At 38.6% G+C, this 14,527-nt stretch overlaps 2 protein-coding genes across 37 annotated transcripts in view; one reads left to right on the forward strand and one right to left on the reverse strand.

The window, feature by feature from the left end:
- The first annotated feature begins 1,945 nt into the window (after positions 1–1,945).
- On the forward strand, positions 1,946–10,306 carry cd8a (CD8a molecule). The gene is made up of 7 exons (XM_074625981.1): positions 1,946–1,991; positions 7,357–7,462; positions 7,605–7,934; positions 8,015–8,122; positions 8,216–8,323; positions 8,515–8,554; positions 9,187–10,306. The coding sequence occupies exons 2-7, from the start codon at positions 7,414–7,416 to the stop codon at positions 9,236–9,238; spliced, it is 687 nt and encodes a 228-aa protein (XP_074482082.1). The 5' UTR covers positions 1,946–1,991; positions 7,357–7,413; the 3' UTR covers positions 9,239–10,306.
- Positions 10,307–10,362: 56 nt separating this feature from the next.
- Positions 10,363–14,527, reverse strand: part of cast (calpastatin) — a 46,087-nt gene continuing 41,922 nt past the window's right edge. For all 36 annotated transcript variants that reach the window (XM_074624096.1, XM_074624019.1, XM_074623171.1 and 33 more), the window contains 6 exons: positions 14,001–14,045; positions 13,751–13,888; positions 13,082–13,153; positions 12,422–12,451; positions 12,051–12,157; positions 10,363–11,940 (listed from right to left, as the gene is read on the reverse strand). In XM_074624096.1, the coding sequence (XP_074480197.1) occupies positions 12,059–12,157; positions 12,422–12,451; positions 13,082–13,153; positions 13,751–13,888; positions 14,001–14,045 (384 nt within the window). In that variant the 3' untranslated portion in view covers positions 10,363–11,940; positions 12,051–12,058. The remainder of the gene's footprint in view (positions 11,941–12,050; positions 12,158–12,421; positions 12,452–13,081; positions 13,154–13,750; positions 13,889–14,000; positions 14,046–14,527) is intronic.

Below are 14,527 nucleotides of genomic sequence, written 5' to 3' on the forward strand. Positions count from 1 at the left end.
GGTCTAAAGCCAGGCCTCACAGACCTCCTCTAACAGACTCAGCTCGAAGAGCAAACAGAAAATGGTGGGCATATCATGCAGATAGCTTCACGTGGTAACTTCTGCCGATACACACACCGCTACACAGCGAGAAGAAGCACCAGAATGAAGCTCTCACAATGAGACAGTGAGTCACCATCTGAACTCTGGAAACCAGGAGTAGATAAAGGCTTCACACACCTGATCCTCATCAGGAACAATCAGTGCTCCCACAGCTGCTCCTCCTCACACATAATTAACACAACCTGCCCGCTGAGTGGCAACTAGTGCCTCTTACAATATACCACACATTGTATTTTATTGTTACTACCTACAGTGTGTTAAGTGTCAGTATAGTCAAATTAAATTATCTGTTACATTTTTTTACAATTTATTATTTTTTTTTCTTTATAGAGTAAACACATACGTTTATATTAGTGTTTAAATATTTGTTTTAATGTTTTAATATTTTTTAAGTATTTTTATTTTATTTTATTTTTTACTTCTATTCTATTTTAGTTTATAAACCCCTTACTATTTATTTTTTTAACTTTCTCTATTTATCAGTATTTATTTCTGTACTTGTGTTGCTACAACAAACAAATTCCCCCTTGGATATCAATGAAGGCGTATCTTATCTCTTAAAAGTTTAAAATGTAATAAATACACTCTACACTAATAAATTGCACATGAACGGTGTTTTGTAACTTTAACTTCTGTCCCCATTTTAGTTGAACAAGAAGCATAAAAAGACAGGGGAGCACAATATGTGGCAGATAAGAAAATGCATGTACCCAAATTTCATTTTAAGCATTTTGGATTTTAATTTCTGTTATATATTATACTTGTGAATTTAGCACATGAAACACCATTTCACATAATAAATTCCCATTTAGGCACATGTGATGAAAGATAGTTTACGTGTGAAATGTAGGATTTAACATTGAAAAATTCTCCTCTGCTTTTCCGCAAGAGTTTATACATGTTCATGATTATAAATATTATATATTAAAGACATTATTTTTTACAATATTCTGTATCAGTTCTGTAAATGCAACAGTTTTACATGTAAATCCATTATATTTAAATGGTGAAACAAGAATACAAACCAGCATATTAAGTAAAAAAATTTCTTAATTCAAATATTTAAATGTCAACTAACAATGTCAAATCTCACAAATACCATGATGCTTGGCTATTTGTGGTGATATCCAACGACATATTGTGTAATATTTCAGCTCATGCTTTACAGCATCAACTGTCGTATATTTTAAAGGTTAAATTTGTCACACGTTTTATAATTTAACAATCAATGTCACAAACTGGATGAGTTCCCTATTCACAATAGTGTTGGCAAAAATATTGAAGTATTAATCGATATCAATACTGAATATTTGAAAAGGTTTCAATGATCATTTTACATAGTATTGATACACGGGTACCAGCTGCGCTTTCTGTTCTCTCTTCTCTCCGACAACGAGTTGACACACACACACACGCACACGCACACACACACACACACACACACACACACACACACACACACCACATTTAATTTAATAAAAATCTAAAATGTTCTGCCTTCAATGTTGTGTCAAATGTTATTGAATATTGATATTTGTATAGGTATTGTATTAGAGATAGAAATTCCAGTAATGTGACAACACTAATATGCAACATATTAACATATGATGGAGCAGTGAATTATTTTTTTCTGAAAACAAATTAAACACAACACATTAATCATCAGATTTCAGCTTTCTTAGCAAAAAGGTAAATTTAAATATGGAAATTATTTTCCAAAACCTGCGTATACAATCCTAACAGGAAGTCTTAGTAACAGAGGAAATTATGATCAAACATGTATTCATTTTCAATTCCTCCATTTTTTCCGAGCTCTCCGTGTCTACTTACTCCTCTTGGTTGCTCTTGGTTTCCTTTTCACAACTTCATATCCCATAATACACGGACAGGTGAGCCAAAGCGATAAATAACTGGTGAACAAGCTAACTGGTATTGATGTTGATTTACTAATATTGAGGGTGCTGCTATTTTCAGATTGTAAAGACGTGTCTTCTGACTGCATTTGAATGTCAAGCTATGCAATGTTACAGTACGCGGTACTCTCTTTCTCACTGGCTTCCCCTGGTCACCCACTACATACGCACACACACACACACTCACACACAGATGTCAGTTTCAGGTTGGAGACCCCCTGTGTGACTAAGATAGGGAAGCCCATGCAGGTGTGTTTGTGAGTGACTCAAACCTAAAACAGAAGAATGGAAAGGTGAAGTGGGCTTACTGAGAGCGTTTTGACTGGGTCTTCCCTTCTAACACAAAGCATCAACAGAATCCCCTGCTTACTGAAAACGCTGTGAAACCTCGACCTGTTTCCATCACGGTTTCATTTGAAATAAACATCAAAGTAGTTTATGACACACAAAAGATAAGTTAATAATCTGCATTTTGAGGGAAATCACGTGGTAAAGAACATGCTCTACAGCACAGGTAAATGAGCAGGCCAGTCGCATAGCAGTTTGAGAAATAGTCACGAAATTGAATGTATTGATTCACGTACATTGACACGAATTTCACATTTATTTTGTGATGGTCAGCACGAAATCAATTCAATTCGTAATTGTGAACTGGGAAGTATAGAGAGCAGCGAAGGCTGCGTAGGGAGGAGGTTGGCGTGGATGGGTGGGTCAAAAAACACTGGACTTTGGTCCAGGAGACCGGCGTTCGTACCCAGTGTTGATTTATTTGTCACGTAACTTCCATACTTAAGTTACAGCACTTCCGAAGTAATTTTAACCCAAACCGCGATCTTATCCTAAACCTTACTAAGTAGTTTTAATTTGAATAGACTGGGGTGAACATTGCGTCACGTGTTGCGTGACATTAGTAGGGAAACGCACAAAAAATACATTGTTGAAAGTAGTTCTGAGCGTCATGAAAAAAAGGGAAATTCATGTGTACACGAATCAAATAGATTAAATGTCGTGATTATTTCACAAGCTGCTGTGAGACTGTGTTGAAATGACACACAATGTATTATCTCTCTCTCTGTTTGTGTCTCTCTGTCTCTCTCCTCCCACCCATGGAACAGATAAATCGCCCACAAAAACAGCAAAATGTCAGCACTTGTTGCCCATTACTAAATCGGTGCATTTACTTTCCATCACTGAACAGGAAATAGGACGGGCCCCGGTTTGTGCCATAGCCGCTTTAAGCTCTCTCAGTTCATCTGAAGGGAGTTTCACTTCCCTACAACTGTTAGACGAGCTTTCACATGAAGTGACAGATGACACAGTGTTTAATCGTTGCTAATGTAGAAGCTACGTCCTTTGTTGTTAATGGAAAATGCTGTTTTGCAACCTGGGACCTATTTTCATCCCTACTGGTTGGGCTATGTTTTTGCTTACCAGTTCAATACAGCTTTACCTGGGCAAAGTTGAACCAGATAGTAGCTCTCCAAACTGTTAAAGGGATACTCCAGCAATTTAGGAGGCGTTGGCTGGGACACTTTTATATCAACCTTCCATTGCTCACAGAGTACTTGAACAGTAATGAAAATGGTTTGATGCCTGAACAGATACAGGTGTCTGCTTACAATTTATGAAGTTTTTTAAAGCCCAATCCAAATGTGAAAGGCACAATTTTGTTAAATGTACAAGGAGTGTATTCTCCCAAAATTCTGCCTCCCTGGGACGGTTGGGAGACCTTCTTCTGGGTTAGGGGTCAGCAACCTGCGGCTCCGGAGCCACATGCGGCTCTTTAGCTCCTCTCCAGTGGCTCCCTGTGCATTTTTAAAAATAGAAATGAATAAATGTTTTTTTGTTTACATTTTCATTTTTATTTATCATCGTTTTAGGTCTATGATACGACGGTACGACGGAGTATTACGGGAAAAAAAGTATTAGAAAAAAAAAAATCGGAGATTTCAAGAATAAAGACATAATATTACAAGAATAAATTCATAGGTTTACGAGAAAAAAAGTCGTAGTATAATGAGAATAAAGTTATGTTACAACTTTTTTCTCGTAATATTACGACTTTATTCTGGAAATCTGGATTTATTTCCTTCAATGTGGCCCTAATACTCCGTAGTACATTTGCACTCTGGCCCTCATTGCATTAGACTTTTATACTATATACTTAGACTATAAACTGTGTTACCTTCATCACAATGCTCAAATGTTTTGCGGCTCCAGACAGATTTTTTTAAAAAAAATTTTGCCTAAAATGGCTCTTTTGATAGTAAAGGTTGCTGACCCCTGTTCTGGGCTAAAAAAAAAATCAAACTGGGGAAATTGCTGTCTAAATTCAATTACTTTATATTTACAATGTCACTTGTTCATACGGGTCTTTGAGAAAAATAAAACATTTCAAAATTCTTATATTTTCATAAATTACTGAGATATGGATTTTGGCAAAAAAAAAAAAAAAAAAAGGTTTCTGACTGGCTGCATCTTGAGAAAACATTCACTCTGCAGACACGCTTTGGATGCATGTGCCACCACCAAAACTTCAGACAGCTAACACTTGCATCAACTGATAGGCCAGAAAATAAGCTTTCCAACTAATATGCTTTTTGTATGTAGCGTAACTAAAAACTGTATGGTAGAAGAAAAATAACAAAAGAGACACAAATATACTTACATGCTGTGTATTTCAAACTATGAATAGCATGTGAGGAATAATCAGAAGGTCTCCACTCTGAGGTTGAAAGTGAAGAGGGTGTGGCTGAGTATGAGCATGGTGAATGATATGAATGAAATGATCATAGTTGCCTTCTAACTTGCTAAAAAGGCTCTGTGCCAACCGACCCCGCTCTCCCCTACTCCACTTCCATTAAGTTTGGGGACTTATAAGAGACAGATTTTCCAAAATAATGGTTAAAATTGAAGCAGCAGTCATCTGAATTTTAGTCACAGGTATAGGTCAAGCTGCCAAAAAACTGAATCCTGCTTTTCCCACAATCAGTAGCATCTTTTGTTAGACCCTCCATGTCTTGTACGTGCCCATGTCAACAGTTTAAAACACAGGATTTCTAAAAAAAAAAAGAGTTGTAGTCTCCAAGTCCACGCCAAAAGGATTTAATTTGAAACAACCCTGATGATGTCATCAGGGTTGTTTCAAGTGAAATCTATTTGAGGGCCATTTATTGCACATCTCCCACTCAGCTGTCAAACGAACGTAAAACACCTCCTGTGACATCACTAATTGGAGGCGTGGCCAGTAATGCAACACACACTGACTGAAGCTTCAGCCCAACAGAGCAGAGCAGCAGATTTGTGACTCCAGAGCTATAAATCATGCTGTCGCTGCCATCTAGGGGTTAAAATGTTCACCTTGCTGCAGTGATTAACACTGCATGATAACGCAGTGTGGTTAGCCGTGCAACACGGATGAAATCTTATAAAATTTAATTCGCCATTGTCATACTTTGTCATGAAAAAAATATTTGTGGTGATGCTACAATTTGACAAGTTTATTTCAATGATGCGTATCGGAGTGATATAAGTGATAAAAAGTCCAACATGAATAAAGGTTCAAAATTAATATATTATCAGTTAATGCTAAAATAGAATAAAATAAAATAAATAAAATAGAATATTATGTTGATTAGGATCACTTGTGAAAGCCAACAAAGGACAAAAGGAGTGCGGTTAGAAACCACTTACAACTGTCAGTGTAAGCTACCACTGGTGTAGACCATGTGTATTCATGAAACTCTGCATTTGGTCTTCTGAAATAGGAAACCACACAACAGGAAGGGACCTCACAGCAAATCTAACGTCTTTCTGCAGACAGAATATGAGATCAGTTCACATCAGGATATATTGCATTGTGTACCTTCTATCTTCCTTTTCTTGTAGTACTTTTGTGTAATATTGCTTAAAGGACCAGTGTGTAACATTTAGGGGGATCTATTAGCAGAAATGGAATATAAATATAAATTAGTATGTATGAAAATATGAATTGTGTTTTCATTATCTTAGAATGAGCCGTTTATGTGAGCGTGTCCTCTCTCCACGGAGTCCGCCGGGTTGCACCGCCATGTTTCTACGGTAGCCCAGAACGGACAAACCAAACTCTGTTAACTTTTCCTGCTTGGTCTGGAGTCGATAACGTTACTCGCTGACGTCACCGCCGCCTCTCTCTCTCTCTTGCTTCACCACTCACCTCCCACCTCTGCTCCAAATGACCTACGCTACTCTCCCAACAACACAACATTCCTAGTTCTTCTACACGCCTGGCACACGGGAGAGGCCTCGTTCGGCTGTAATCTGCAACATCGCCTCTAGATACTGCCAGATCCTACACCTTGTTCCTTTAAGGGGTTCGAGTCTTATCAGACCCCTCTGCCACCGGAGTGCTTACGTTGCACGGCAGCTGGAGTCTCACAATATCCCAAGATCATGTGGTAATCACAGGATCACATATCAAAGGTTATTTATGTCTCGTAATGACTTGATTTCATTAATGAGGGTTATATTTAATATATTATATCCCACCCCAGTCCCTTTTTACCTGTTGAAATACCTTTAAAGGGCCAATACAACCCATAATATGCCATTTTCCACTTGCCAAAAAGGGATTACAGCTCCCACCGTGTCACTGAAAGGTTATCTGTGTCTCAAAAATACTTGATTTCATTCATGAGAGTTATATTTGACAGATTATAGCTCACCCCAGTTTCCAATGACGGCTGGTTCAGTGTAAACAGGTTACCGTGACGCCCCTCTACTTATCTTTTTAACTCTCTTCACATCCGTTACATTGCATGTGCGGCTACAAGAAAAAAAAATTCACCAAGAAGATCAACAAAAAGCAATTTTTGGAATTCCAAATTCTTTCACAGCTCCTCCATGTCACATTAAAACACAGGAGGTGAGGTCAAAGGTCAAAGTCAACTATAGAGTAGTTGGAGGACACTTCAGCAGGGCAGATGTTTGCCTATATCGGGTATAAAGACGAGTTTCTTGAAATTCACCATTTGATTTGTGCAGAAACAGAGTTGAGTTGAGTTAGTGTAAAGTGGGCTGTTTTTACACTTCCTACCCCATCACGTTCAGCCTACATACCACCCACCGCTGCGTTTGTGTGTCAGTAGCTCATGGATGAAGTCGTGCTGTTCGATGCTTCAAACCAGAGGCAGAGGTGCGAAGTGCAGATCGGTGGGCTCCACTTCAAACAACCTGCAGACCACGACCTTGCTTTGCAGGAGGTCTCTGCAGCGTTTCGTTGCAATGATCCCCTTTGACGCAGCAGAGAAGAAGGTTACAGGTGGGGCGTGGTTTGATATCTCGCTGAATTATCTCCCAGCAGGCTCCAACAAACACCACAAAGACGCGTTTAGCAGCTGTTGTCGTCTGCAACATTAAAATGGACCAAAAGTGGATTCAGATTCTGGGGATTCTGGTGTTTTGTCAACGTAAGTTAAAACCTGAATTTTGAAGTTTATTCACTACCGCGTAGCAGCTTTAAAGTTTCCTTCTGGTTTGTTTCTTTCGCTTTTGGTTGCCGGAAAACAGAGAGGGGAATGATGATATGTGTCATTTTATCGCATCTTTTAGAAATGACTTCAGGAGCTGGTGAAGACATAACTGCAAAGGAAGGGCAACTGGTTCAAATCAAGTGTAATCCTGCTGAAGTGGGCTCCATGGTCGTCTGGTTTCGAGTTCTGGACACATCTGGCATGCAATTCATTGCGTCTTTCACTAACAATGGCCTCCTAAAGTCACCTCCAGCCTCCTTTCCCTCCACCTTCAGTCACTCAAGGATTCGTGAAGGTATCCTGACACTGCTGAAATTCAGCAAAGATCTGGACAGCGGCGTTTACAGCTGTGCGTCTCTCTTCGGCGGCAAAGAGCTGAAGTTCGGCAACGTGATCCGGCTGGGCGGAGGTGAGTTTTGTGTCATACGTTTGGTCTAATGATGATCTGATGGATGCTTTTCAGAATCACACAGTTCCCTCTCTCTTCAGAAAAAGTCAAAAGCACCGAAGCACCGCGGGCCGCCGCCACCACCACCGAGCAAACCCTATGCACAACTGCCACGCCATGCGTTTGTAACAACAACAATGACAAGAAAGGTAAATGTTCACAATCACAAGAGTCCTCATCATCTTCATATGTGTGTGATGCTTTGAGGAGGAGCAGATGGTAAATGAGTACATGCTTTACAGCGGAAACCAGGCCTGAACTGTTTTGTTCTCTGATCATACTGGGCCCACTGGCTGGCGGCTGTGGCCTTCTTCTTCTAATCCTCATCATCACCTCCGTGTACTGCCACCGTAAGTTCATCTGATATCTAAACCTTGTTGTTACACAACATTTATCATATGCAGTCAATATAAATGTCTTTGAAAAGCTGAAAATTGTTATAAATTCTGCAAATATATATATATATTTTTCTGATTTTCTTGATTTAAAACTCTTTGCTGTAAAAATAACTTTTTTTAATAACACTTTGGATTTGCTGTAGAAATAAGGACACGGAGATGCCCACACCATTACAAGAGAAAGTAAGTTATTTATGTATTTTTCTTTTAATCTGATAATGTCTTTTCATTTAGGGCCGTAGCCATAATTTAAGGAATACTGAGGTCATTAGTTCAAGTCCCCCCCACCCCAGACACCAAAATAAAAGTGTCAAAAAACATATTTTTTTCAATGTTTATTTACTGAGTAAGCTGTTTAATGATATTTTCTGCAAGTTTTAAATTTAATTAAATGTTTTATGATGGAAACTGTTCTGAAAATCAAAAAATGTTCATAAACGTAAACTGAAATTATTGTCAGAACTCTGTCTCTATGTAATTAGTACCAACTTAAATGGTTCTTTCCAGCAGTCTTCCTAGGAATTATAAGAAATTACACGTCAGTAAAATAAAGTATTAGCTTTATTTCTAAAGTTTCAAAGCTTTTTCCACACATCCAGGGAAAATACTAAATTCTTTACCTATTTATTAAATTCAGTCTCACGTGTGTCGTAAAAGATGTGAGATTTAAACATATTGTAACCTCAGTATCCTCAGCTGTAGCTACGGCCCTGCGTTCCCTTTGTAATTCCACTGTGAACAAAGAACTGAGTCACTGAAATAAGCTATTTATTAATATTATTGTTGATTTCAAATACTTTGTTTATCTCATATAGACCGCGGGTGGTGGCTCCTGGAAAACAAATGATGACCAAAAGACCCGTTTAATCTCAATGGTGTCATTTCATTTCTTTAAGCAGCAGTTATTTTACAGCGTTGTGTTACTGTTGCATTCTTTCTTTTTTTCGTCTCATTTACAGTTTAATGACATTTATGGTGAATATTTTGCTATATGTAAAAATATAATAATATAAGAAGTGTTTAAAGTGGTTCAAGGATTCAATGCATCAAATACTTTCAAAGATCTTCACAGTCAACATCCAGTTTTAACAGTTTAACGTTGTGGTTTAACGGATGATAACGCAGCGCTGACATTCAGATTGAACTCTTTTAATGAAATAACATGAAATAAAATATCTATTCAGCCATTCCCCATAAATGTTAATAATGATAATAGAAACCACTGAAGTCCTGAGAATATTAGAAGCACTTTTATTTACGTTTATTTTAAAATTTATGCAAAAATTGTATAGAACTAATTTTGCTTTTGTATAGAGCCAATTTTAAACTGTTATTTTCTTCAGCATATTAGTCGCCTTACATACATTTTTGTCCGTGATTACTGGCCTTTAGTTTTGTGATTCCAACATTTTAAAATAGAATTTAACTTGCCTTTAGCTTGAAAAAAATTAAATAACCAGTTTAAAAAAAATTTCTTTCTCTGATAATATGATTTCCAGCAGGATAACTTTAAATGTCGAATTTTTTTAATTAAAATTTTTATTTTGTAAAGCTTTTTTTTTTATTTCTCGCAATTCAAATTTCTATGGTTTCAAAGTCATGAGGAATAAATATCCACGGAGTTTGGACTGGTAGCTGTAGAGATGCCAGTTCGCCTCCTGGGCACTGCCGAGGTGCCCTTGAGCAAGGCACCAACCCCCTAAAATAAACAAATATATAAACAAACCTCTCCCTGGGCGCTGTATAGCTGCCCACTGCTCCTAATATACCAGGATGGGCTAAATGCAGTAGCTCAATTTCTTTTAGCTAAAGTGCTATGTACAATATATGACAATAAAATTGGATTTACATTTACATTAATATGAAACATTTTTCTTTTTGTAAAAATGGATGTACGTTATTTTAGAAATTCACCCACTTACAGAGTTTTTGTAACTTGAAATATTGTAAAAAAATAAATAAAAATATATTATCACTCAAAGAACAACAAATTGTATTTATCTTTATTCATGTTTCTTTTTTTTTTCGCACATCAAACCCACTCATTTGCATCCCCATCAGTCATTCAGGGTGTTGGCACAGAAATATAAAATTTTAACATGAAGTTTGAGCGAAAGATGTTTTTGTTGTGAGCCCCCTCGAGTCAAAAGGAAGTGGGCTGCTACAACGATTTGCAGAGTGAAAAACCACCAAGTCGGAGGAGAGAAAAAAAGATAATTTCAGAGGAGAATCTGTTCCCGTTCACTTTAATACACACACACACACACACACACTTCCCTTACACCTTTAAGAAAACAGTGTTTACTCATTTCCTGCTGTGTTTTCTATCTTTTTTCCCCCACATATTAAGGCAGTTTGGTTAGTTTTTATTTCTCATTTTAGGCATAAATCGTAGAAACCAAACACATAGCAACTACACCAATCAAATTTTTTTTTTTTTTATTTAATTAGTATTCCCACATCTAAAATACCTTTCATATCTTTTGACTCACACCCACACAAACCCTAACTCTGGGACAGTATATTGATTTTTGACTTTACAGCTGAAAGCCCTTTGTAAATTATACAGTGTTGTGTTATATAGAGCATTTTTTTTTTTTTTTTTACAGTATACAAACAAAGGCAGTTAACAAAGCTTGTCACCACCTTAGTTAAGTGCACTTCTGGACACCAGCATTTTTTTTTTTTTTTTTTACAAGGCCAAATACATACAAAAGACCTTCTTTTGTCAGATATTTTCTCTCCAGAAAGGAAAAGGCATTTGCAAGAAGCTCTCGGATACAGAATAAAGCAGAACACCTCCTGGAAATCCTCCACATTATTTAACTATGTAAACTATGTGTTGTTCAAAATATAAGCAAACTAAGCTGTACACTAGTGTCTTTAAACGGCGTCTGACCACATCAGGATAGAAAACTTGGCTTTTTCTGTGTACATCAAGATTGCACAAACATCCCGATACTATACACCCGCTCCGTGCTGCTCCCAACGCAAGCTGACGGTCGCCACCGCTCCCACCAACGTCACAACATCGCCAGGCTAGTTGTGATATTAGTGCGTCACTGGGAAAAACTGTCAGCTGAGATGTACATGCAGGACTCTGACGGGCGGCGCCTTTCTTCCCTCGGCACGCTCAACACGCCAACCAACAAAACTAAAGATTTTCACTTGACTTAACCACCTCCTCTCTTTCCACACAGTTCCCCTCCTTTCACTCATTCTTTCATTCTCCATCTTGTTTTAGAAAGTCTTTTCATTCTCTCGAAAGACTGAAACAAAAACATCCTTAAATAACACGTGAAACCGAGCGAAAAAGGCGCCGCATGCAGAGGTGTGTGTGAGAGAGTGTGAGTGTGAGTGTGAGTGTGTGTGTGTGTGTGTGTGTGTGAGAGAGAGTGTGAGTATGAGTGTGAGTGTGAGTGTGTGTGCGTGTGTGTGTGTGTGTGTGTTATGGGTATGTCTAGGTTTGTCTTTCATCCAGTATACATTCTTGACGATTTAGAAAAATAGAATCATTATCCAGAGAGCAGTTCCCTTCGCTGATGCGTCCCTGTGGCCGGGAGGACGACCTGCAACACGGGACACATTCAGCAGTCAGTGGAAAGACGTTCATCCTCGTCACGTTGAGCATCTTTTATCAGATAAAAAATTGTGCAAAAAGATGAGAACAAAACCTCACCGAGTGGTCTAGCTCTTGCCTCCCTTCTTTGTAGATTTTGGCACGACGTCTGAGCTAAACTGAGCTGATAGCTGGTCGGTGGCAGGCGGCTCCTCTGCATGGTGTTTCTGAAATACAAGGTTAAAGTTAAAAAAAAACATAGAAAGGAAAAGTCTAGCGCCTCTGCATGCAATAATTCTACAGATTTAATGTAGTTATCTGGGGGAATTAACATCAGCGGAAGCAGAGCATGCATCACATGCAGCTTTGTGCAGACTGGAGAGATATTTGCTTTCACTTTGGTTCAACTATAAACAAACACATTAATTTTGTTCATCATCGTGCATTATCCAACTGAATTTCTGTCTTCATGCAGCAGGCAGTTTGCTTACTTTAGACCTTGACTTTGACTTGCTCTTGCCCTGTAACAAAGTCGACACCTTGGTTAGACCAGAGACAGTTCAGAAAGGACACTGGGAGTCAGTTTCCTGTATCTGTGTCACGTGGGTTTCGCCACTGCCCCGCCTCCTTTAGGAGACTAGTGGCAGGTCCTGAGTCTATTAACTTGAATGGGAGAAGTGAACGTGACCGTTTCAAACCATTGGAGGAGCTCGTAATGCTTCATCTCTGTTATAGAGTATCTTTGTTTAGGCTCAACAAGTCTGTGTTGCTCCATGAGGAGGTGACCACTGATACAGTAAATACTAGTAAACAACCTGTGGAGGGCGCCATTTAACGATGAAAACTAAAAGAGTGCAACATCAGTACTTATGAACTGCCATTGGTCGATAGCAGATTTTTTTTACCATTAGATCTCAAGCTTCACATTTACATTTGGTCTTCTGTTTTTTAAAGATTATTATTTTTTAGGGCTTTTATTGCCTTTATTAGAGCAGCTGGAGAAATGATAGGATGACATGCAGCAAAGGGCCGCAAGTCGTAATCGAACTCCGGCCGCTGCCTTCTGTTACTCTTTAACTTTTACTGTCTCAGTGATATCATCTGATGGAGCGATCTTACATCCTGATTGCTCACAGATATCTTTTCTTTACCTTTGGTTTGAACTCGGGGGCGTCTGGGAGCAGGGTGCTAGACAGGGAGTCCAGGACAGGACCAGACATTGGCTAGGAAAGAATAATAAAGAAATAAATTATAAAAAAAAACATATCAAACATGATCAGCTCATGATGAATTCATGTACTGAACTAATGCAGTTGTTTAAATTAGAATCTTTAAACAATTCAGCATAAATAAATGTCCAGATTGCTAATTTCATGGTGGAACAACAACCATTAAACACACACTACTCCCTACATTGCTGTTCTAAAGAAAAACATCTTTAGATTGCATCTAAAAAAAACTTAATCAACAGAAAATCAAAAGAATTTGCATTTGTTTGGAGTAATCTCTGGGGAGTGCAGTACTGAAACATGACAGCAATGGGCACCACATAGCTCCATAATAGGCCTTGTTCACAGCAGACATTTTGTCTGTCTTAGAGGGAAAAGTACGGAAGCCCGGAAGAAAACAATTTAGATCAGACTTTGTAAATAGATCACCGGATTGTTTTTCTAACTTGCCTTCAGGGCTTCCGTAGAAAAGCACAGGTGGAACTAAAAATATGATCTGTGGCTCATAAAGAGCCATATTAGCCGATATTACACCGGTGCTTTTCTCACTATGACATGTCAATATATGTTGCAGTTTATTTTCTGTGCTACCTTCAGGGGCTCTGAGTCCAGCACGGGAGGTTCCAGCTTTGTTGTGGCAGCACATGATGCGGCGGCTGCGGCGGGTTTGGCAGTAGCAGTGAAGTCACTGGACAGCAGGTCCAAGGCTGTTTTATCATCCATCGTCTTCTACGGAAACACCGGAAACCAAACGATGTGCATGTTGCGTATACACAGTGTACTGTATTTACCATTTAACTGTCTGCTGTTGCATTCTGTGAGTGTGTGTGCGCTTTTTTACCTTCTTGGGTGCTGCAGCTGCTTTTGCCTTTTCTTCTGCCATTTTCTTTAAAATGAAATTGATGAACATTAGACACACAATAAAGTTACTACTACTACTACTAACATTCAAATATACACCCTCACATAGCATTTTTGAACCAGATTCAAAGGCTCATATGTAAAACATTGGGCCTCATGCAAAAACATTTTCATATTCTAGTCTTAACTTTTTCATATTTTTTTTGTGCCGTGGGCTCATATGAGTGTGCCACGTCAGATTCAGCAAACACTCCTAAGATAACGGTGTAAATGACCTGCGTAAACATGATGAATGCCACCTGGGCGTAAATGAGGGCATGTTTATGAGAATTGTAAATTAACATAATTAATGCTCCAATGATACATAATATAAGGCTACGCATCCTGCCCCATTCATCTGTCCCTGCCAAAATATCGGCACGCTGTCTAAAGACACGCTCTCTTCCAAGAGCCCGACGCGGATCCGAAAGAAGTAAGTCAGCCATGACGCGCCTGGTTGCACTTACG

Source organism: Sebastes fasciatus, chromosome 1, assembly GCF_043250625.1.
Source record: "Sebastes fasciatus isolate fSebFas1 chromosome 1, fSebFas1.pri, whole genome shotgun sequence".
Taxonomy (NCBI): Eukaryota; Metazoa; Chordata; class Actinopteri; order Perciformes; family Sebastidae; genus Sebastes; species Sebastes fasciatus.